Below are 25,963 nucleotides of genomic sequence, written 5' to 3' on the forward strand. Positions count from 1 at the left end.
TCCCTCTCCCCTCCATCAGAAATCTATCGTATCGTCTCTCAGAAGCAGATGTCAGAGCGTCAGGAGAGCGACATGTCTCCTAGCAACAATGTGGTCAACATCCAGGTGCAGCCCACTGAGAACAAACCAAAGATGCAGTGCTGTCAGAACATCTAGCCCCGCCCACATTACCACTACACCTCCACCCCCTCATATACCCTGTACCCCCACCTCTACCCCCTCATATACCCTGTACCCACCCCTCTACCCCCTCATATACCCTGTACCCCCACCTCTACCCCCTCATATACCCTGTACCCCCACCTCTACCCCGTCATATACCCTGTACCCCCTCATATACCCTGTACCCCCACCTCTACCCCCTCATATACCCTGTAAACCCCACCTCTACCCCCTCATATACCCTGTAAACCCCACCTCTACCCCCTCATATACCCTGTACCCCCACCTCTACCCCCTCATATACCCTGTACCCCCACCTCTACCCCCTCATATACCCTGTACCCCCACGTCTACCCCCTCATATACCCTGTACACCCATCTTGTTTTAGCTCGCCCGGTGAACCCGGTTGGGTGGAGATTTCACTTTAGAACCAATTAAATGGTCTCTCAAATGTGTGAATTTGGCCCACCCGGCTCTCAGGGTGAGGTAAACCGGATGCACCCACTTACTCAGTCTCATAGGAGTAGTCCCCTCCTCCACTCCCTCCCTCCTCCTGTCCCTCTCTCCCTCCCTCCTCTTCCTCTCCCCCTCTCTCTCTCCCCCACTCCCTCTCTCCTCCTCTCTCTCCCTCCACTCCCTCTCCCTCCCTCCTCTTCCTCTCCCCTCCTCTCCCTCCCTACTCTTCCTCTCCCCTCCTCTCCCTCCCTACTGATCATGATCTGAGAAGCCTAGTCAGTGTCTGGAGTAGTGTGTTCCCCAGCTGAGCCTTTTCAGACAGGAAGGCATTTATATTTCTCACTTAGATTTAATACTGTTGAAGCGCTGACATGTCTTACACAGAAATGTCTTAATATATTCATGTGATTTTTCATTTTCTTCAATTTATGACTTCCATTTTGTGTGTTCCTTGATTTTTTTTACCTGTCTTTTTTTAAACGTTTTTTTTTTCTTCAAATATTGTATCATATTTCCTACTAATGTTTATGTATTTGAAACACACTGAGAATGCTCTGATGTGTATCTGTCTACGACCCCTCCCATCAGTTAGCCTCGCTCCCTCCCTCTCTCTTTAGTACAATGTAATGTTTGACAACGGTAGGTTTTTCCAAACATGTGGATGTATTAAGCACAGTGTACTAGATAGAATGTATGCTCCCTGGTCCATTGCGATAGGTGGAGTTTGACAATTGATCTGATTACTGTAAATAGCTTAAGTAAAGACTTGTGCATTAGATCTGTTTGCGGATGGCTTCAACCATGCCAATGGACAGACAGGGCAGGCATCAAAGTACCTAACACGTAGAGGAACAACAGCTTTGTAAAAACACTTTTTAAACGTTTCCCCAAATGGAACCCTATGCCCTACCATATATAGTGCACTACTTGTGACCAGGGCCCATAGGGAATAGGGTGCACTACTTGTGACCAGGGCCCATAGGGAATAGGGTGCACTACTTGTGACCAGGACCCATAGGGTTCCATTTGGGACACAGTATTCGTCACTTTGTTTACAGTCAGTCTGTGGCAGGTCAGCTTAGCATGTTAGGATGATGATGATGTCACCGCTTTGCTACTTCGCATGCTTTTTTATCTTGGTTTAAAAGATGACTGAGTTATCAGTACTCTCTGACTGAATTTATCACTGAGTTATCGTAACTCTCTGACTGAATTTATCACTGAGTTATCGTAACTCTCTGACTGAATTTATCACTGAGTTATCAGTACTCTCTGACTGAATTTATCACTGAGTTATCATAACTCTCTGACTGAATTTATCACTGAGTTATCAGTACTCTCTGACTGAATTTATCACTGAGTTATCAGTACTCTCTGACTGAATTTATCACTGAGTTATCAGTACTCTCTGACTGAATTTATCACTGAGTTATCGTAACTCTGACTGAATTTATCACTGAGTTATCAGTACTCTCTGACTGAATTTATCACTGAGTTATCAGTACTCTCTGACTGAATTTATCACTGAGTTATCGTAACTCTCTGACTGAATTTATCACTGAGTTATCAGTACTCTCTGACTGAATTTATCACTGAGTTATCGTAACTCTCTGACTGAATTTATCACTGAGTTATCGTAACTCTCTGACTGAATTTATCACTGAGTTATCGTAACTCTCTGACTGAATTTATCACTGAGTTATCGTAACTCTCTGACTGAATTTATCACTGAGTTATCAGTACTCTCTGACTGAATTTATCACTGAGTTATCGTAACTCTCTGACTGAATTTATCACTGAGTTATCGTAACTCCCTGACTGAATTTATCACGGAGTTATCGTAACTCTCTGACTGAATTTATCACTGAGTTATCAGTACTCTCTGACTGAATCTATCACTGAGTTATCGTAACTCTCTGACTGAATTTATCACGGAGTTTTCGTAACTCCCTGACTGAATGTGAAACACTACCATTGCCCAGAGGATGCAGTTGGCTAGACGGTGACCGTGGTGAAATAATATAGAAGTTTGTCCATTTAAACATTTCTGAACTCTCTTGGATAAATTGAGCGTACATAGTTACAGACGTCTTTAAAAACATAGTCAGAGATGTCTGTAACAGGAAGTGACTAGCATTATAGTCAGTCAGAGACTTCATTTCAATTCAGGAAATACACCTAATTCCAATTGCACATTTTCCTCATTGAAAAACATGGGAGAGAATAAGGTATTTCTGTTTTTACTTTGTGACTTGAAATAGCATTAGTCAGTCAAATTACACATTAGGTTCCTATTTTCAACATGATCAAACTACAGAATAATGATACCCGCTGTAGTGTTCTGGCGCAAAACAACTAAAATCAAGTCAAATCACATTTTATTTGTCACAAACACATGTATAGCAGATGTTATTGCGGTTGTAGTGAAATGCTTTGTGCAACAGTGCAATAATATCTAACAATTCACAACATTACACACCATTTAAAAGTAAACGAATGGAATTAAGAAATATATAAATATTAGGACGAGCAATGGCGGAGTGGCACAGACTAAAATACAGTAGAATAGAATACAGTATATACATATGAAATGAGTCAAGCAGAAATATGTAAACAACATATAGACTAACCAACACATTCTAGGTATTTCTCTTCAAGTAATACCTTCTCTTGAATATGCATGTATACTACGTCTAGTGTAAATGTGATGCTATACTATAGTCTATGCAGCGACAGTCCGATACCAGAGAATATTAATTGACATATTTTATTTGACGAAATATCAAACTGTGGGGAAAAAAGATGTCATGAAATTAGTTGCTGACAAGATACTATTCAATAGGAATCAGGCTGGCCTTGTATTACTGGTCTAGTTATGTGTTCATAATCAGGCTGGTAATCTAGCCTTGTATTACTGGTCTAGTTATGTGTTCATAATCAGGCTGGTATTCTAGCCTTGTATTACTGGTCTAGTTATGTGTTCATAATCAGGCTGGTATTCTAGCCTTGTATTACTGGTCTAGTTATGTGTTCATAATCAGGCTGGTATTCTAGCCTTGTATTACTGGTCTAGTTATGTGTTCATAATCAGGCTGGTATTCTAGCCTTGTATTACTGGTCTAGTTATGTGTTCATAATCAGGCTGGTATTCTAGCCTTGTATTACTGGTCTAGTTATGTGTTCATAATCAGGTTGGTATTCTAGCCTTGTATTACTGGTCTAGTTATGTGTTCATAATCAGGCTGGTATTCTAGCCTTGTATTACTGGTCTAGTTATGTGTTCATAATCAGGCTGGTATTCTAGCCTTGTATTACTGGTCTAGTTATGTGTTCATAATCAGGCTGGTAATCTAGCCTTGTATTACTGGTCTAGTTATGTGTTCATAATCAGGCTGGTATTCTAGCCTTGTATTACTGGTCTAGTTATGTGTTCATAATCAGGCTGGTATTCTAGCCTTGTATTACTGGTCTAGTTATGTGTTCATAATCAGGCTGGTATTCTAGCCTTGTATTACTGGTCTAGTTATGTGTTCATAATCAGGCTGGTAATCTAGCCTTGTATTACTGGTCTAGTTATGTGTTCATAATCAGGCTGGTATTCTAGCCTTGTATTACTGGTCTAGTTATGTGTTCATAATCAGGCTGGTATTCTAGCCTTGTATTACTGGTCTAGTTATGTGTTCATAATCAGGCTGGTAATCTAGCCTTGTATTGCTGGTCTAGTTATGTATTCACAATCAGAATGTCTATCAGTTTGCATTCATGTCAAGAAGCATCTGTTAGTAAAACATCATGTTTTAAATACATAGATTGGATCTTTGTACCAAATGTCACCCTATTCTAAAGTAGTGCACTAGATAGGGAATAGGGTGACATCCATATGCTGGGTCACATTATTTAGGTTAGCTGCTGTTCACTCTCAGTGCCTCCCTCTACCACTCATTAAAATCCAATAACTCAACTAACCACCTCTACTCCCATCTACCATAACGCGTTCCTACTGGTCAACTAACCACCTCTACTCCCATCTACCATAGAACGTATCTACTGGTCAACTAACCACCTCTACTCCCATCTACCATAGAACGTTCCTACTGGTCAACTAACCACCTCTACACCCATCTACCATAACGCGTTCCTACTGGTCAACTAACCACCTCTACTCCCATCTACCATAGAACGTTCCTACTGGTCAACTAACCACCTCTACACCCATCTACCATAGAACGTTCCTACTGGTCAACTAACCACCTCTACTCCCATCTACCATAGAACGTTCCTACTGGCCAACTAACCACCTCTACTCCCATCTACCATAGAACGTTCCTACTGGTCAACTAACCACCTCTACACCCATCTACCATAACGCGTTCCTACTGGTCAACTAACCACCTCTACTCCCATCTACCATAACGCGTTCCTACTGGTCAACTAACCACCTCTACTCCCATCTACCATAGAACGTTCCTACTGGCCAACTAACCACCTCTACTCCCATCTACCATAGAACGTTCCTACTGGTCAACTAACCACCTCTACTCCCATCTACCATAGAACGTTCCTACTGGTCAACTAACCACCTCTACTCCCATCTACCATAGAACGTTCCTACTGGTCAACTAACCACCTCTACTCCCATCTACCATAGAACGTTCCTACTGGTCAACTAACCACCTCTACTCCCATCTACCATAGAACGTTCCTACTGGTCAACTAACCACCTCTACTCCCATCTACCATAGAACGTTCCTACTGGTCAACTAACCACCTCTACTCCCATCTACCATAGAACGTTCCTACTGGTCAACTAACCACCTCTACTCCCATCTACCATAGAACGTTCCTACTGGTCAACTAACCACCTCTACTCCCATCTACCATAGAACGTTCCTACTGGCCAACTAACCACCTCTACTCCCATCTACCATAGAACGTATCTACTGGTCAACTAACCACCTCTACTCTCATCTACCATAGAACGTTCCTACTGGTCAACTAACCACCTCTACTCCCATCTACCATAGAACGTATCTACTTACCGGCCAACCACCCTCTATATAGCTCCAGCTATCACCAGACAGACCTGCATCAAATACTTCTAAATACTTGAGCTGATTCTGTTTGCCTTGTTCAATGGGACCAACAGAATAGTCCCAAAAGTGCAAACCCACCAAGCTAAATCACGCGCACCTCAAAATACTTGGAAATACTTTAAAATTATTTCCCAGTCTTTTCTAAAATATGAAGTATTTAAAAGTATTTTTTAGACACAGTTATGTACTTTTTGCCCAGATCTGGTCTGGCTCTTATCACGTTGTCCAGTGTTATCACAGTCCGTCACATTAAAGCCTGTTTACACCAAGCTGCCTCTTACTTCAACACATGGCTTTCTACTTCATTAATATAGTCCCAATATTATTATTATGCCTTACGTATGTAGCTAGGTCATTATTATTATTAGTAGTAGTAGTAGTATATATCTGTTCTGCTGAGGTCTGCTTGTTCCATATTAAAACTCCTCATGTATATCCTCTCTCTCTATAAGCCACCTGCTTTAGGCAGAGGAACAGTGATGTGTGTAAACGGTGAGGCTAACTAAGGTTAGATGTCACGGTCGGGCTCCATTTCAGTTCAGACAATCCAGAAAGTAAACTGAAATGTATTTCCTGGTTTGACTGCATTAAAATGGACTTGAAACCCAACCATGAGAGGTGTAATGTAACCTGATAATCCCCACCTCAATGCTGCAGCTAGATGCCATGCTTAACACGTCCATAGAGGCTCTAATGTAGTGATATTACTATAGCCTGGTCCCAGATCTGCCTCTAATTACTATAGCCTGGTCCCAGATCTGTCTCTTATTACTATAGCCTGGTCCCAGATCTGCCTCTAATTACTATAGCCTGGTCCCAGATCTGCCTCTAATTACTATAGCCTGGTCTCAGATCTGCCTCTTATTACTATAGCCTGGTCCCAGATCTGCCTCTAATTACTATAGCCTGGTCCCAGATCTGCCTCTAATTACTATAGCCTGGTCCCAGATCTGCCTCTAATTACTATAGCCTGGTCCCAGATCTGCCTCTTATTACTATAGCCTGGTCCCAGATCTGCCTCTAATGTAGTGATATTACTATAGCCTGGTCTCAGATCTGTTTTTGTTTTTGCCTAGTCCATTGTCAAGCCAAACCATGTTTTACATGACAGTTCCATATGGAGTTGGGAAGAGAGCATAAACAGACTGGCACCCAGGCTAATATTACTACCACCAGAAATAGAACTAAAATGACATTTCTGAATTCAAATGACATTCCTGGTGGCACTAATGTCACTACATATCCTGTATACGGGTGGGATGTTTATGTACAAAACCGATGTCGGGGTGAACTCCATTTCAATTCCAGTCAATTCAGGAAGTTCAAATTCTCTTTTCAATGAAAACATTTTTTGATATTTGTTTACTTTTCCGAAATTGAAATGGAATTGACGCCAACCCTGGCGCGCGCATCCGAGAGGCGGGAAACTGACAGGGTTGGCTTAGAATCATAGGATTATTGACAACATGTAAACTATTTAGTCTCTAAATGTTTATTGAAAACATAAATCAGTTTACATCATTGTTGTAACGTTGCCAGGCAACCCATCTATAGTTCCACTGCTCTTATCACTGATGTAGGACGGAGGTTCCTGCTAAATCACATTACTAATATTTCAGAGTTAGCCTGGTTAAACCAGACTCGAGTGCTGCGCTCACCATTTGAAACAACAGTGAAATGTAGCTAAGTCAGTTGTGATTCCAGGCTATTCAGAGTGTTCTGTTGAACTTCTACTGTAGCTGTATCTGTGTGTGATGGTGGTATTGTAACCATGGAAATATAGCGCTTGAGCCCCGTGTGCGTGTGTGAGTATAGAAGCAAAGGTAGGTAGCTATTGATTGAGTGTGTCCGTCTGACAGTACCAATGGCGTTATCTAACAGACGGTACTGTCAGCCTGTCAACACACAACTAGTGCACCATATTCCCTATCTAGTGCACTACTGTTGATCAGGGCCCATAGGGATCTGGTCAAAAGTAGTGCACTAGATAGGGTATATAGGATACCACTTCGAACTAGCAGTCTATGGAAGTGTAGAGAAGTGAATGTTTTTGTCCTTGTTTGAAAAATGATTTCAAGCCTTCTCATATACCTCCATTGTTTTTTAATGAACTGTGTCTTTGGTTCATGATTGTTGTCGAACTATAATGACATGCTGTCACTATAACTGATTGTAATTCCATTGTAAAACATTTGAAAGTCAAACGATGTAATTTCAATGCATTTGGAGGATTATATATGTGTGGGGGGTGGGGGGGGGGGGGGGGGTAGTCGAAACGGACGCTTTTATGTTTTGTACAGATTGATCAATTGTAAAATTGTGTTTTTGTTTAATCTTAAATTATCAATTCATATTAATAAAGCGCACCAGTCATAAACATTTCAACTCTCTCAGTTGGTATTTGCATACAAAGGCAGAATAACATTTAATTTGGTAACAAATTATCGGACATTTAATTTGGTAACATTTATTGGACATTTAATTTGGTAACAAAGTATCGGACAGTATTTTCTGACAAGGAATACATGGCGAGCAGCACGGTTGGGATCAATTACACTGAAATTCCAATTTTCAATGCTTTTCATTTAGGAAAATGTGAAATTGGAAAAATAGCAGCGAGCAGCAATGAACGGGGTTCACAGGATGACAGAAAGGACACAAGATCAGTTAGATAACAAAGCAAGCACTCAATCATGTAGGAACTATCTTCCTTTATGTGCAATCAGTGAAAGCATTACCATGTTTATCTCAATACCACACGGATGATGCAAGTGAAGTTTAGTCTAGTAATGTAGGTTGGTTATTTTGAATGCAGCAGGCAATTATTCTTAAAGCCAATTCCTTCATTTATTGAGTGTTATATATGCTGACTGCGTAAGCCACATAAAAAGGCAACAATATGTGATAATAAAGAAATACTAATCAAGATATTTCATATTGTTAATCTTCATAATTTAAATCTAACATTCATTTAATGAAACAAAGTCCACTTGATCAATAGGTTTTGCTCTAGATCCCATGGTGCCACTGGTGCCAATGACATCTATAGTGCCACCAACTGGTCTGCCATCTAAGGTTGCAGTGACTTTATATTCACACAGCTTCTAAGGACATACATACCAAATTTCATGGCCCCTTGTCCATCGGTTCAATTCGTATAGCCCTGGTGTGATATGGTGTCATCTAGTGGTATAGCGTGTGTGACTTTGAATGCAGCAAGTAATCATTCTCAGATTCATTTGAAGATAATTCATTGAGTCTGACTCCAGATTTTGGTATATAATCTGACAAAAAAAAATAATGAGAAGATGTTTACAGTATTTTAGCATTAGCATATGTGCTAACGTACATATAGGGGTACAGTGTGGCCATATTTGAATGCAGCAAAACAAAAATAAATCTCAAAACCATTAAAGACTGATACAAAGAGTCTACATACAAAATGTGGAGTGAATCTGACGCCATGGTTCACGAGGAGATGATGACTGCAGATCATTCTGAGCTTTAGTTACATTTGCAAAGAATGAGTTTTAGTAACCCTGTAATTATTATATTTTTTTTTAATGTATCAATATCAAATTCAGTGAGGTTCATCTTAGGGATGTCCTTGATAGCGATGAGTTTCAAGTTGATAGCCCTGACTGTGGACTGGATTTACAGTGGTTCAAATGGACAGGTGAAATCAGATTTTTAGAGATGTCAATAACTCAGCCATCTCTTAACCAATCCCTCAGCTTTTCTCAAACTATGACATGTACCATGGGACTACATTTCTAATTATTTGGTGTCATTTGGACCTATGGTTCATGAGAATAATATTTTTTTTTAAGTATTTGTTGCATATTAACATACAGTATGTGCTAATATGCATCTGTTGGTATAGTGTGGCCATCTTGGAATGCATCAGCTTTATTTTCTCAAACTCTTTAGGGACTATTGTGATCCAAAGACCAAATCTGGAGTGAATCTGACTTTTAGTCCAGGAGAAGAAGATTTGTTATTATTATTTAAGCATTAGTGTTACATAGTCAAAAAAAGTGTATCGTTAATATTTTCTCTTATTAGTTTACTTATTATTTTCCCTTATTTTCCCTCACACCATAGATCTCAATTCCAAACTTAACATGGTTCATCATGGTAATGACCCTAAAGATGTTTCCTGATTTATCAATATCTCAGCCATCTCTTAACCAATCCCTGAGTCAAACTAAGTTGATATAATATACCATACATACACAACGTGTGATTTGGTTTTATGGTATCATGAGAAAACACTTTTTCTTCTTCTTTCTAAAGTTTTCCAAAATGTCCAAGATGGAGAAAAATCTATCCTTATGGGTCCTTGAGGTAAATGTGTTTAGCATGAGTAAAAACACCTAACATACAAAGTTTCAAGTCTCTAGGTCAAACGGGGCGACGCATATGAGGGTTTAAGTGAGACTTCTTATAACAGCGCCACCTACAGGCCCGTCGGTGCCATTCTTTCACCAAGTTACTCATGGCCTCTAGTGTCTGTGTGCCAAATTAGAACACAAATAGTTACCAATCTATGTTTGAGTTATTTGACCATGTCAAGACCCCCCAAACAATGTTATACAGAGAAGAACAATACGTTTCACAGCCAACAATCTATTTTGGTTGACCCTGAAGGATTACAATTGATTATGGGGTCTTCTAAAGACCCCCACCATTGATTATGTTGTTATTCATTTGCTTACGTGCCATTGTACTTATGCTCACTGTATAGCTGAATATTGAGGCTGTGTCTAGCTCTCTGCCAGAACCCGCAGCCCCGCGTCTGTGAGAAAAGGGACTGAGGGTGATAGCGAGACACAGAGAAGACAGCGTCTGTTTTTCTCTGAAACAAAGGCAGATTTGCATACCGCTGAGACAGGTTCTCAGAAACTTTGTGTTAAGAATAACTTGTTCTTCCAGCTGCACATGCAGGTTTTGGACATAGGAGATCATACCGTAAGGCGGAGGTCACACCGTAAGGCGGAGGTCACACCGTAAGGCGGAGGTCACACCGTAAGGTGTGATCTTGGGTATATAAGATTCGAACCAGCGACCTTTCGGTTACTGGTCCGCTGGGCTACATGCCCCCCCCCCCCAGACAAGACAACACTCCCCCTAGCCCTGAGCTATGGCATCTTTATTGAAGATTAAAACACTTTAAAAGAGGAAAAAGTCAAAGCAGCGTTGGGTTACATCAGGTTACATCAGACTCTGGGAATTCTAGACTATGTCCCAAATGGCACCCTAGTCCTTTAATAGTGAACCACGTTTGACCAGTGCTCTGGTGCACTATGATGGGAAAAGGGTGCGAGTTGGGACGTACCCCTTATCCTTATGAGGAGAAATATCAACTAACAAACTAACAAAGCCATGAGGTCAATACTGTCTGTGTATGATTGTCCTGTTACTCATGTTGGGCCCAATTCAGACACGGATAGGTTGTCTTAAGTCCATGTTAAGTATACTTACCTCAAGTCTGAATCGGGCCTGTTATAAACATGGCATTGGTATTGGCTGAATCGATGAAATATTCATGTAGAGATAGAGATCAATGTAATGGTTCTGTCATTATCACATTGTGTCACAGGGTGTAAAAGTATACATCTAATTATTACAGGGTAACTATAACTTAAAATGGTGATGTGCATCGTTCACAAATATGAACTGGTTTCTCTACAATGGTGCTACATTTGGTAATGGGACTTCATCATTTCCAGTGAACATGTTGGCAACATCAATACTTCTGAACAGTTCTCTTTTCCTTCATGTCATTGCACATTCTTGTAAAGCAGTTCAACTAGGATTCATTCCCATGTTCAAAACGATCAGTGGGTAAACATGGGTAAAGTGTATGAAATAACAGTTAGTTTGTACCAAATGGTTTAACAATGACATTAGGGGTATTCTCTGTATACTACTATACTTAGATTCATAATTTGGCATGCACATTTACCAGCATTACACAACATAAAGTCCCTAACACTACTGTAACGCCAACATTAAATTCCTTAACTTTATATACAATAAATACAGAAAGATAACTTTTCCGAAAGAGAAAATATGGATCCGTTAAGGATCTTAAAAACATAAACATGAAATCAGCAAAGATGTGGAAAAATACCACAACTATACATGTACAATGAGTTGTAGAAGTAAAGCGTTTTTTTATATATATATATATTTTTCTTTTTAGAGTATATAACCATGGGTCGTATTCATTAGTACACACCGTAGAAAAACGTTTTGCAATGGAAAACGAAAAGGTAGTGCCTCCCTGTTTCAGTCGGTGCCTAATTAATAGAATCCTGGTTTGTCTAGGAACTGTCATTGTCTCCTCTCCTTCATCTGCAGTTATATTAGTGTTAGCTGTGTTGCTGGCGATATCAATATACAATAGAACAGGCAATCCAAGCCCAGTCAGTCCCCATTCAGGTCCTGTAATGACTGTCTCTTAATACTTCTCCAGTCCACTGCCTGAAAGATCGGCAGATCTAATGCCCTTTTGATGATGCTCCAAGCTGGTCTCATCTGAGGCAGTTGTTGGTTTCTCTTTCTCTAGGGGCAGCCTGGTTGGTTCCTGGTGGTTTGTCCTCCTCTAGGGGCAGCCTGGTTGGTTCCTGGTGGTTTGTCCTCCTCTAGGGGCAGCCTGGTTGGTTCCTGGTGGTTTGTCCTCCTCTAGGGGCAGCCTGGTTACTTCCTGGTGGTTTGTCCTTCTCTAGGGGCAGCCTGGTTGGTTCCTGGTAGTTTGTCCTCCTCTAGGGGCAGCCTGGTTGGTTCCTGGTAGTTTGTCCTTCTCTAGGGGCAGCCTGGTTACTTCCTGGTGGTTTTGTCCTCCTCTAGGGGCAGCCTGGTTACTTCCTGGTGGTTTGTCCTCCTCTAGGGGCAGCCTGGTTGGTTCCTGGTGGTTTCTCTTTCTCTAGGGGCAGCCTGGTTGGTTCCTGGTGGTTTGTCCTTCTCTAGGGGCAGCCTGGTTACTTCCTGGTGGTTTTGTCCTCCTCTAGGGGCAGCCTGGTTGGTTCCTGGTGGTTTCTCTTTCTCTAGAGGCAGCCTGGTTGCTTCCTGGTGGTTTTGTCCTCCTCTATGTAACGGATGTGAAATGGCTAGCTAGTTAGCGGGTACACGCTAATAGCATTTCAATCGGTTACGTCACTTGCTCTGAGACCTGAAGTAGGGTTTCCCCTTGCTCTGCAAGGGCCGCGGCTTTTGTGGAGCGATGGGTAACGATGCTTCGTGGGCGACCGTTGTTGATGTGTGCAGAGGGTCCCTGGTTCGCGCCCGAGGTCGGGGCGAGGGGACGGTTTAAGGTTATACTGAAATGGCTAGCTAGTTAGCGGGTACGCGCTAATAGCATTTCAAACGGTTACGTCACTTGCTCTGAGACCTGAAGTAGGGTTTCCCCTTGCTCTGCAAGGGCCGCGGCCTTTGTGGAGCGATGGGTAACGATGCTTTGTGGGCGACCGTTGTTGATGTGTGCAGAGGGTCCCTGGTTCGCGCCCAGGGCGAGGGGACGTCGTAAAGTTATACTGTTACATCTAGGGGCAGCCTGGTTACTTCCTGGTGGTTTGTCCTCCTCTAGATGCAGCCTGGTTGGTTCCTGGTGGTTTGTCCTCCTCTAGTGGCAGCCTGGTTGGTTCCTGGTGGTTTGTCCTCCTCTAGGGGCAGCCTGGTTGGTTCCTGGTGGTTTGTCCTCTAGGGGCAGCCTGGTTACTTCCTGGTGGTTTGTCCTCTAGGGGCAGCCTGGTTACTTCCTGGTGGTTTTGTCCTCCTCTAGGGGCAGCCTGGTTACTTCCTGGTGGTTTTGTCCTTCTCTAGGGGCAGCCTGGTTGGTTCCTGGTGGTTTTGTCCTCCTCTAGGGGCAGCCTGGTTACTTCCTGGTGGTTTTGTCCTCTAGTGGCAGCCTGGTTGGTTTGTGGTTTTGTCCTCCTCTAGGGGCAGCCTGGTTGGTTCCCGGTGGTTTGTCCTCCTCTGGGGGCAGCCTGGTTGGTTCCTGGTGGTTTTGTCCACCTCTAGGGGCAGCCTGGTTGGTTCCTGGTGGTTTTGTCTTTCTCTAGGGGCAGCCTGGTTACTTCCTGGTGGTTGGTCCTTCTCTAGGGGCAGCCTGGTTACTTCCTGGTGGTTTGTCCTCCTCTAGGGGCAGCCTGGTTACTTCCTGGTGGTTTGTCCTCCTCTAGGGGCAGCCTGGTTACTTCCTGGTGGTTTGTCCTCCTCTAGGGGCAGCCTGGTTGGTTCCTGGTGGTTTTGTCCTCCTCTAGGGGCAGCCTGGTTACTTCCTGGTGGTTTTGTCCTCCTCTAGGGGCAGCCTGGTTACTTCCTGGTGGTTTGTCCTCCTCTAGGGGTAGCCTGGTTACTTCCTGGTGGTTTGTCCTCCTCTAGGGGCAGCCTGGTTACTTCCTGGTGGTTTGTCCTTCTCTAGGGGCAGCCTGGTTACTTCCTGGTGGTTTGTCCTCCTCTAGGGGCAGCCTGGTTACTTCCTGGTGGTTTTGTCCTCCTCTAGGGGCAGCCTGGTTGGTTCCTGGTGGTTTTGTCCTCCTCTAGGGGCAGCCTGGTTACTTCCTGGTGGTTTTGTCCTCCTCTAGGGGCAGCCTGGTTACTTCCTGGTGGTTTGTCCTTCTCTAGGGGCAGCCTGGTTGGTTCTCTGGTCACCCAATCCAGACATGGAATAGAATCACTGAGCCAGGCATGACTATATAGTGGTCCATGATCTTTTGTGTTCATGACTCCACAGGTCTGTTTCCTAGTGTGTGTGTGTATGTGTGCGTGTGTCTGTCCTTCCTTCCTTCCCTAGGATGTGTGTGTGTCCTCCACTGAGCCAGAGTGTAAACAAAGAGGGTACCACACATCTCCACTAGTTATATCACTTCCCAGTGTCTTCCTCAGAAACTTCAAATAGCTCTAATATATTACACTTTCAGTATGCTTTATCCAGTCTCACAGAGCAGTGAGTCCACACAGCAGTGAGTCCACACAGAGCCTCTGTTGGTATATCATCTAGTATGTCCACAACACTGATGTTGTACTGGCACTTTGTCTCTATAGTCACAATACAGTCTTTATCCGCAACCCCAGGTGGAGCAGCCCGTGCCCCAACAGTAAGTCATAGGTCTAAGGTCGCGGCCCAGCGTTAGGGAGTGGTCTATCTATAGCAGGGAGCTGGTAGGGCTGCCGGGCAGGGGGGGGCTGTGGCTCTGGTGGCTGTGGCTCTGGCTGTGTGTAGGGCTGTAGCTCTGGCTGTGTCTCAGGGGCAGCAGGTCGTAGTGACTGGGGATGTGGCTGTTCCTGGGGAGGTCGTACGGGTTCTGAGGGTACGTGGGAACCACCACACCATTACAGCCCTGGAGAACACTCACCTTGGGTTCTAAAGGGGGGATGGAGGGATAGAGATAGGGGGATGGAGGGATAGAGATAGGGGGATATAGATGGAGGGATAGAGATAGGGGGATATAGATGGAGGGATGGAGGGATAGAGATAGGGGGATGGAGGGATAGAGATAGGGGGATATAGATGGAGGGATGGAGGGATAGAGATAGGGGGATGGAGGGATGAAGGGATAGAGATAGGGGGATGGAGGGATAGAGATAGGGGGATGGAGGGATAGAGATAGGGGGATGGAGGGATAGAGATAGGGGGATATAGATGGAGGGATGGAGGGATAGAGATAGGGGGATGGAGGGATGAAGGGATAGAGATAGGGGGATGGAGGGATAGAGATAGGGGGATATAGATGGAGGGATGGAGGGATAGAGATAGGGGGATGGAGGGATGAAGGGATAGAGATAGGGGGATGGAGGGATAGAGATAGGGGGATGGAGGGATAGAGATAGAGGGATAGAGATGGAGGGATAGAGATAGGGGGATGGAGGGATAGAGATAGGGGGATGGAGGGATAGAGATAGAGGGATAGAGATGGAGGGATAGAGATGGAGGGATGGAGGGATAGAGATGGAGGGATAGAGATAGGGGGATAGAGATGGAGGGATATAGATAGAGGGATAGAGATGGAGGGATATAGATGGAGGGATGGAGGGATAGAGATGGAGGGATAGAGATAGAGGGATAGAGATGGAGGGATATAGATGGAGGGATGGAGGGATAGAGATAGGGGGATGGAGGGATAGAGATAGAGGGATGGAGGGATAGAGATAGAGGGATGGAGGGATAGAGATGGAGGGATAGAGATGGAGGGATAGAGATAGAGGGATGGAGGGATAGAGATAGGGGGATAGAGATGGAGGGATAGAGATAGGGGGATAGAGATGGAGGGATAGAGATAGGGGGATGGAGGGATAGAGATAGGGGGATGGAGGGATAGAGATAGAGGGATGGAGGGATAGAGATGGAGGGATAGAGAGATAGAGATGGAGGGATAGAGATAGGGGGATGGAGGGATAGAGATAGGGGGATGGAGGGATAGAGATAGGGGGATGGAGGGATAGAGATGGGGGGATGGAGGGATAGAGATAGGGGGATGGAGGGATAGAGATAGGGGGATGGAGGGATAGAGATAGGGGGATGGAGGGATAGAGATAGGGGGATGGAGGGATAGAGATAGGGGGATGGAGGGATAGAGATAGAGGGATGGAGGGATAGAGATAGGGGGATAGAGGGATAGAGATAGGGGGATAGAGATGGAGGGATAGAGATGGAGGGATAGAGATAGGGGGATGGAGGGATAGAGATGGAGGGATAGAGATAGGGGGATAGAGATGGAGGGATAGAGATGGAGGGATAGAGATAGGGGGATGGAGGGATAGAGATGGAGGGATAGAGATGGAGGGATAGAGATGGGGGGATGGAGGGATAGAGATAGGGGGATGGAGGGATAGAGATAGGGGGATGGAGGGATAGAGATGGAGGGATAGAGATAGGGGGATGGAGGGATAGAGATAGGGGGATGGAGGGATAGAGATGGGGGGATGGAGGGATAGAGATAGGGGGATGGAGGGATAGAGATGGAGGGATAGAGATAGGGGGATGGAGGGATAGAGATAGGGGGATGGAGGGATAGAGATGGGGGGATGGAGGGATAGAGATAGAGGGATGGAGGGATAGAGATAGGGGGATGGAGGGATAGAGATGGGGGGATGGAGAGATAGAGATAGAGGGATGGAGGGATAGAGATAGGGGGATGGAGGGATAGAGATGGAGGGATGGAGGGATAGAGATAGGGGGATGGAGGGATAGAGATGGAGGGATGGAGGGATAGAGATGGAGGGATAGAGATAGGGGGATGGAGGGATAGAGATGGAGGGATGGAGGGATAGAGATGGAGGGATGGAGGGATAGAGATGGAGGGATAGAGATAGGGGGATGGAGGGATAGAGATGGAGGGATGGAGGGATAGAGATGGAGGGATGGAGGGATAGAGATGGAGGGATAGAGATAGGGGGATGGAGGGATAGAGATGGAGGGATAGAGATAGGGGGATGGAGGGATAGAGATGGAGGGATAGAGATAGGGGGATGGAGGGATAGAGATGGGGGGATGGAGAGATAGAGATAGGGGGATGGAGGGATAGAGATGGAGGGATGGAGGGATAGAGATAGGCGGATGGAGGGATAGAGATAGAGGGATGGAGGGATAGAGATAGGGGGATGGAGGGATAGAGATAGAGGGATGGAGGGATAGAGATAGAGGGATGGAGGGATAGAGATAGAGGGATGGAGGGATAGAGATAGGGGGATGGAGGGATAGAGATAGGGGGATGGAGGGATAGAGATAGGGGGATGGAGGGATAGAGATAGGGGGATGGAGGGATAGAGATAGAGGGATAGAGATAGAGGGATAGAGATAGAGGGATAGAGATAGAGGGATAGAGATAGAGGGATGGAGGGATAGAGATAGAGGGATAGAGATAGAGGGATAGAGATAGAGGGATAGAGATGGAGGGATAGAGATAGGGGGATGGAGGGATAGAGATGGAGGGATAGAGATAGAGGGATAGAGATAGAGGGATAGAGATGGAGGGATAGAGATAGGGGGATGGAGGGATAGAGATGGAGGGATAGAGATAGGGGGATGGAGGGATAGAGATGGAGGGATGGAGGGATGAAGAGAGAAAGGGAGGTTTGAACTTTTATCATCATTCAAACACTTCATACAAGTGCCCTCCACAATAACCCCCTCAGACAGAGAGAGAGAGAGACAACAGACAGAGACAACAGACTGAAACAACAGACAGAGACAACAGACAGAGACAACAGACAGAGACAACAGACTGAAACAACAGACAGAGACAACAGACAGAGACAACAGACAGAGAGAGAGAGAGACAACAGACAGAGACAACGGACAGAGACAACAGACAGAGACAACAGACAGAGACAACAGACAGAAACAACAGACAGAAACAACAGACAGAAACAACAGACTGAAACAACAGACAGAGAGAGAGAGAGAGACAACAGACAGAGACAACAGACAGAGACAACAGACAGAGACAACAGACAGAGACAACAGACAGAAACAACAGACAGAAACAACAGACTGAAACAACAGACAGAGAGAGAGAGAGAGACAACAGACAGAGACAACAGACAGAGACAACAGACAGAGAGAGAGAGAGACAACAGACAGAGACAACGGACAGAGACAACGGACAGAGACAACAGACAGAGACAACAGACAGAGACAACAGACAGAGACAACAGACAGAAACAACAGACAGAAACAACAGACTGAAACAACAGACAGAGAGAGAGAGAGAGACAACAGACAGAGACAACGGACAGAGACAACAGACAGAGACAACAGACAGAGACAACAGACAGAGACAACAGACAGAGACAACAGACAGAGACAACAGACAGAGACAACAGACAGAGACAACAGACTGAAACAACAGACAGAGACAACAGACAGAGACAACAGACTGAAACAACAGACTGAAACAACAGACTGAGACAACAGACTGAGACAACAGACAGAGACAACAGACATAGACAACAGACATAGACAACAGACAGAGACAACAGACAGAGACAACAGACAGAGACAACAGACTGATAACCAGTCAGTTACACAGAAAAACGAATTCATCTTCCTCATGAGCTCATCTTCTCCAGAACTAAGGGGATCCCCCATAACTCACCCACGTCATAGACGTTCTTGCTGGTGGTGGTGGTAGTAACTATAGCAGAGGAACAGTAGGAGATGTCGTGGTGGACAGGACTCTTCATCTCTACATAGCTGCTCTCTGTGTGTTTACAGGCCACGGCCAGCGGGTCATTGATGGTGGCGTAGGGGTTCTCACTGTTCAGAGAGCAGCTGCTGGACAGCGAACCCTTCATGTAGTCTGACAAACACAAATGACACACTGAGAAGCAGGAAGACAGGAAGACTTTTACCAAGGTAAAGGGCCTTGTTATTATGTTATCTGTTAGCGAACGATTCTGATATCAGCAATGACATTGAACAGCCTTTCAATGCATTCGTCATATCAACATTGGGAGGCGAATACAACATTAAGATTACAATTCTACCCCAGGAGGTAAGACAAGTGAAAACTATTATCCACTGACAACCTGTAGATAAACAATTAAAAACAGAGTACAGGATAAATGACACAGGACACAACATTCACAGCATTAGTAGCATAATACAGTATGAAGCATTTAAATCCAAAAGAAGTGAGTTTGTTTCTGGGGTGTTATGTTAGTTAGAGACTGGAGGAGAGGACCAGAGAGGAGTGTGTTAGTTAGAGACTGGAGGACGGGACCAGAGAGGAGTGTGTTAGTTAGAGACTGGAGGACGGGACCAGAGAGGAGTGTGTTAGTTAGAGACTGGAGGACGGGACCAGAGAGGAGTGTGTTAGTTAGAGACTGGAGGACGGGACCAGAGAGGAGTGTGTTAGTTAGAGACTGGAGGACGGGACCAGAGAGGAGTGTGTTAGTTAGAGACTGGAGGAGAGGACCAGAGAGGAGTGTGTTAGTTAGAGACTGGAGGAGAGGACCAGAGAGGAGTGTGTTAGTTAGAGACTGGAGGAGAGGACCAGAGAGGAGTGTGTTAGTTAGAGACTGGAGGAGAGGACCAGAGAGGAGTGTGTGAGACCATCAGGAGGAAGGAACACACACAGAGGAGCAGGAGATCACAGGCGTGCCCTGTGGAGAGAGAGACACAGAGGTCAAAACACACACAGAGGTCAAAACACACAGAGGTTCATACATACACACCAGTTCATACACGTCAGTTTATACACAAACCAGAGTGTGTGAGCGGTGTTGAGTGGTCGGAAATCCCGCTCATTGCTTACAGAGCGGTGCAACGCTCCGGCTCTCCACGTCCTTTCCAACCGCTCTGTTAAAAACCGCTCCTCGCTCACAGGAAGAATAAAAACTAGCCGCTCCAAATTCCCTCCGGTTTGGCGGTGGGTCAGTCATGGTGTGGGGTGGTATTTCTTTGGGGGGCCGCACAGCCCTCCATGTGCTCGCCAGAGGTAGCCTGACTGCCATTAGGTACCGAGATGAGATCCTCAGACCCCTTGTGAGACCATATGCTGGTGCGGTTGGCCCTGGGTTCCTCCTAATGCAAGACAATGCTAGACCTCATGTGGCTGGAGTGTGTCAGCAGTTCCTGAAAGAGGAAGGCATTGATGCTATGGACTGGCCCGCACGTTCCCCAGACCTGAATCCAATTGAGCACATCTGGGACATCATGTCTCGCTCCATCCACCAACGCCACGTTGCACCACAGACTGTCCAGGAGTTGGCGGATGCTTTAGTCCAGGTCTGGGAGGAGATCCCTCAGGAGACCATCCGCCACCCCATCAGGAGCATGCCCAAGCGTTGTAGGAAGGTCATACAGGCACGTGGAGGCCACACACACTACTGAGCCTCATTTTGACTTGTTTTAAGGACATTACATCAAATTTGGATCGCCTGTAGTGTGGTTTTCCACTTTAATTTTGAGTGTGACTCCAAATCCAGACCTCCATGGGTTGATAAATTTGATTTCCATTGATCATTTTTGTGTGATTTTGTTGTCAGCATATTCAACTATGTAAAGAAAAAAGTATTTAATAAGTATATTTCATTCATTCAGATCTAGGATGTGTTATTTTAGTGTTCCCTTTATTTTTTTGAGCAGTGTATATATCAAATCAAATGTTATTGTAGTAGCTAAAGCAAGGGGCTATAGCAGCACACAAGTAGACTATCCAGATGCATGCTGGGACGGGCATGGACTGAGCTCATGAAGTGAGCGCTGCTGGAGAGGTACTGGAGCGAAACTGGAGCGGGCGAGAAGGCCGACGTTCCAGCCTTTGGGAAACTCGCTCCGCGCTCCAGTCAAATTGGGCACCCTCCACTCCTCGCTCCACTCCTCGCTCCGCTCACACACTCTGACACAAACACACACACAGCACACATGCCGTCACACACTACAGTGCAGGAAAGTCTTTGGGTAACACAGCCAACCACTCTGTTATATGAGATGGTCCTCTTCTTGATAAGGACATAGTGGAGTCTCATACTCTACCTCTGTAGTACTGTTCATGGTAGGAGCTGTAACGTCTGTCTACACGGTACACACCTACAGAGATGTTAAAGGGACAGATTAACAGTCTGTCTACACGGTACACACCTACAGAGATGTTAAAGGGACAGATTAACAGTCTGTCTACACGGTACACACCTACAGAGATGTTAAAGGGACAGATTAACAGTCTGTCTACACGGTACACACCTACAGAGATGTTAAAGGGACAGATTAAGAGCCTGTCTACACGGTACACACCTACAGAGATGTTAAAGGGACAGATTAACAGTCTGTCTACACGGTACACACCTACAGAGATGTTAAAGGGACAGATTAAGAGCCTGTCTACACGGTACACACCTACAGAGATGTTAAGGGGACATATTATTAGACTGTGTTCTAGAGGAAACTTGTATATGGCCATCTATACAGCAGGTGTTCCTAATGTTTAGTACAGTCAGTGTATATGGCCGTCTATACAGCAGGTGTTCCTAATGTTTTGAACAGTCAGTGTATATGGCCGTCTATACAGCAGGTGTTCCTAATGTTTAGTACAGTCAGTGTATATGGCCATCTATACAGCAGGTGTTCCTAATGTTTTGTACAGTCAGTGTATATGGCCGTCTATAAAGCAGGTGTTCCTAATGTTTTGTTAAACAATCCCAAATCAACTTGTATTTCCAATGGGTTTATAAGGGAGTCGCCAGACATACCCAGTTCATCGAGGTTATAGTAGGCTGTCCACTCTGGAGCACTATTCCTGTTTAACCTCTTGTCCTTCACCTGGGAAGGAAACACAGACAGACTGAGGACCCCGGCAAGAGGAGCTGCTACACGTGGAACAGCTAATGAGGACCACAGGAAGAGGAGCTGCTACACGTGGAACAACTAATGAGGACCACAGGAAGAGGAGCTGCTACACGTGGAACAACTAATGAGGACCACAGGAAGAGGAGCTGCTACACGTGGAACAACTAATGAGGACCACAGGAAGAGGAGCTGCTACACGTGGAACAGCTAATGAGGACCACAGGAAGAGGAGCTGCTACACGTGGAACAACTAATGAGGACCACAGGAAGAGGAGCTGCTACACATGGAACAGCTAACGAGGACCCCAGGAAGAGGAGCTGCTACACGTGGAACAGCTAATGAGGACCCCAGGAAGAGTAGCTGCTACACGTGGAACAGCTAATGAGGACCACAGGAAGAGGAGCTGCTACACGTGGAACAGCTAATGAGGACCACAGGAAGAGGAGCTGCTACACGTGGAACAGCTAATGAGGACCACAGGAAGAGGAGCTGCTACACGTGGAACAGCTAATGAGGACCCCAGGAAGAGGAGCTGCTACACGTGGAACAACTAATGAGGACCCCAGGAAGAGGAGCTGCTACACGTGGAACAGCTAATGAGGACCAGAGGAAGAGGAGCTGCTACACGTGGAACAGCTAATGAGGACCACAGCAAGAGTAGCTGCTACACGTGGAACAGCTAATGAGGACCACAGGAAGAGGAGCTGCTACACGTGGAACAGCTAATGAGGACCACAGGAAGAGGAGCTGCTACACGTGGAACAGCTAACGAGGACCCCAGGAAGAGGAGCTGCTACACGTGGAACAACTAATGAGGACCCCAGGAAGAGGAGCTGCTACACGTGGAACAGCTAATGAGGACCAGAGGAAGAGGAGCTGCTACACGTGGAACAGCTAATGAGGACCACAGGAAGAGGAGCTGCTACACATGGAACAGCTAATGAGGACCCCAGGAAGAGGAGCTGCTACACGTGGAACAGCTAATGAGGACCAGAGGAAGAGGAGCTGCTACACGTGGAACAGCTAATGAGGACCACAGGAACAGGAGCTGCTACACGTGGAACAACTAATGAGGACCACAGGAAGAGGAGCTGCTACACGTGGAACAGCTAATGAGGACCACAGGAAGAGGAGCTGCTACACGTGGAACAGCTAACGAGGACCCCAGGAAGAGGAGCTGCTACACGTGGAACAGCTAACGAGGACCACAGGAAGAGGAGCTGCTACACGTGGAACAGCTAACGAGGACCCCAGGAAGAGGAGCTGCTACACGTGGAACAGCTAACGAGGACCACAGGAAGAGGAGCTGCTACACGTGGAACAGCTAACGAGGACCCCAGGAAGAGGAGCTGCTACACGTGGAACAGCTAACGAGGACCACAGGAAGAGGAGCTGCTACACGTGGAACAGCTAACGAGGACCCCAGGAAGAGGAGCTGCTACACGTGGAACAGCTAACGAGGACCACAGGAAGAGGAGCTGCTACACGTGGAACAGCTAACGAGGACCACAGGAAGAGGAGCTGCTACACGTGGAACAGCTAACGAGGACCCCAGGAAGAGGAGCTGCTACACGTGGAACAGCTAACGAGGACCACAGGAAGAGGAGCTGCTACACGTGGAACAGCTAACGAGGACCCCAGGAAGAGGAGCTGCTACACGTGGAACAGCTAACGAGGACCCCAGGAAGAGGAGCTGCTACACGTGGAAAAACACATAAAGAACTGACAAATAAAATACATGTTTTTTGGAGAATGTCAATGTACAGGTAACTGCCAGAATAAAGGAAACACTGGAGTACATGAGGGATACAAAGTATATTGAAAGCAGCTGCTTCCACACAGGTGTGGTTCCTGAGTTAATGAAGCAATTAACATAGTAACGGTAGCTTTTTGCTGTTTTATCCAATGACAATGACCCATACACATGTCACGAGTGGTCACTGAATGGTTTGATGAGCATGAAAGCGATGTAAACCATATGCCCTGGCCCGTCTCTGTCATGTTTTGTCTTTGATCTTCATGTCTTGTCCCTGTGCTTCCCTCTGCTGGTCTTATTAGGTTCTTTCCCTCTTTCTATTCCTCTCTCTCCTCCTCCCTTTTTCCCTCTCCCGCTCTCTCTCTCTATCGTTCCGTTCTTGCTCCCAGCTGGTTCTCATTCTCCTAACGACCTTATTTACTCTTTCACACCTGTCCCCTATTTTGCCCTCTGATTTGAGTCCCTATTTCTCCCTCTGTTTTCTGCTTCTGTCTTTGTCGGATTCTTGTTTGATGTTTGCTGTTCTGTGTCCTGGTTCCGCCCTGTCGTGTTTTTGCCTTCATCAGATGCTGCGTGTGAGCAGGTGTCATCTAAGATATATCCTGGAGTACCGTTTTGTTTAAGACTGGAATAAAGACTCTGTTTTTGTTAAGTCGCTTTTGGGTCCTCATTCACCAGCATAACAGAAGAATCCGACCAAGAATGGACCCAGCGACTACGGATTCTCTCTACACTACCGTCAAGTTCCAGGGAGCAATGCTCGGCAGACACGAGCAGGAATTGTCTGCTGCTCGTCATGCCGTTGAGACCCTGGCCGCTCAGGTTTCCGATCTCTCAGGACAGTTTCAGAGTCTTCGTCTCGTACCACAAGCTACTTCCTGGTCTTCCGAGTCTCCGGAACCCAGGGTTAATAATCCACCATGTTACTCTGGACAGCCCACTGAGTGTCGCTCCTTTCTCACCCAGTGTGATATTGTGTTCTCTCTCCAGCCCAACACATACTCTGGAGAGAGAGCTCGGATCGCTTACGTCATATCACTCCTTACTGGGCGGGCTCGGGAGTGGGGCACAGCTATCTGGGAGGCAAGGGCTGAGTGTTCTGACGTTTATCAGAACTTTAAGGAGGAGATGATACGGGTCTTTGATCGTTCAGTTTTTGGGAAGGAGGCTTCCAGGGGTCTGGCTTCCCTATGTCAAGGTGATCGATCCATAACGGATTACTCTATAGAGTTTCGTACTCTTGCTGCATCCAGTGACTGGAACGAGCCGGCGTTGCTCGCTCGTTTTCTGGAGGGACTCCACGCTGAGGTTAAGGATGAGATTCTCTCCCGGGAGGTTCCTTCCAGCGTGGACTCGTTGATTGCACTCGCCATCCGCATAGAACGACGGGTAGATCTTCGTCACCGAGCTCGTGGAAGAGAGCTCGCGTTAGCGGGGCTTCCCTTCTCCGCATCTCGACCATCTCCTTCCATCGGCTCAGAGACTGAGCCCATGCAGCTGGGAGGTGTTCACATCTCGACTAAGGAGAGGGAACGGAGAATCACCAACCGCCTTTGCTTCTATTGCGGTTCTGCTGGACATTTTGTCATGTCATGTCCAGTTAAAGGTCAGAGATCATCAGTAAGCGGAGGGCTACTGGTGAGCGCTACTACTCAGGTCTATCCATCAAGATCCTGTACTACCTTGTCGGTCCATCTACGCTGGACCGGGTCGGCTGCTTCCTGCAGTGCCTTGATAGACTCTGGGGCTGAGGGTTGTTTTATGGACGAAGCATGGGCTCGGAAACATGAGATTCCTCTCAGAGAGTTAGGGAGGATCACACCCATGTTCGCCTTAGATGGTAGTCCTCTCCCCAGTATCAGATATGAGACACTACCTTTAACCCTCACAGTATCTGGTAACCACAGTGAGACCATTTCTTTTTTGATTTTTTGTTCACCTGTTACACCTGTTGTTTTGGGTCATCCCTGGCTAGTATGTCATAATCCTTCTATTAATTGGTCTAGTAATTCTATCCTATCCTGGAACGTTTCTTGTCATGTGAAGTGTTTAATGTCTGCTATTCCTCCTGTTTCTTCTGTCCCCTCTACTCAGGAGGAGCCTGGTGATGTGACAGGAGTGCCGGAGGAACATCATGATCTACGCACGGTCTTCAGTCGGTCCAGAGCCAACTCTCTTCCTCCTCACCGGTCGTATG

At 45.8% G+C, this 25,963-nt stretch overlaps 2 protein-coding genes across 2 annotated transcripts in view; one reads left to right on the top strand and one right to left on the bottom strand.

Moving 5' to 3' along the window:
• Positions 1-8,642, top strand: part of LOC129834840 (ras-related protein Rab-11A) — a 44,032-nt gene extending 35,390 nt beyond the window's left edge. Inside the window, exon 5 of the mRNA XM_055900155.1 lies at positions 20-8,642. Coding sequence (XP_055756130.1) covers positions 20-156 — 137 coding nt within the window. The 3' untranslated portion in view covers positions 157-8,642. The remainder of the gene's footprint in view (positions 1-19) is intronic.
• Positions 8,643-10,852: 2,210 nt separating this feature from the next.
• Positions 10,853-25,963, bottom strand: part of LOC129834841 (multiple epidermal growth factor-like domains protein 11) — a 355,101-nt gene continuing 339,990 nt past the window's right edge. Inside the window, exons 22-25 of the mRNA XM_055900156.1 lie at positions 21,913-21,982; positions 21,200-21,253; positions 18,816-19,019; positions 10,853-15,082 (exon numbers count right to left, since the gene is read on the bottom strand). Coding sequence (XP_055756131.1) covers positions 14,865-15,082; positions 18,816-19,019; positions 21,200-21,253; positions 21,913-21,982 — 546 coding nt within the window. The 3' untranslated portion in view covers positions 10,853-14,864. The remainder of the gene's footprint in view (positions 15,083-18,815; positions 19,020-21,199; positions 21,254-21,912; positions 21,983-25,963) is intronic.

The sequence above is a fragment of the Salvelinus fontinalis genome, chromosome 35, assembly GCF_029448725.1.
Source record: "Salvelinus fontinalis isolate EN_2023a chromosome 35, ASM2944872v1, whole genome shotgun sequence".
Classification (NCBI taxonomy): Eukaryota; Metazoa; Chordata; class Actinopteri; order Salmoniformes; family Salmonidae; genus Salvelinus; species Salvelinus fontinalis.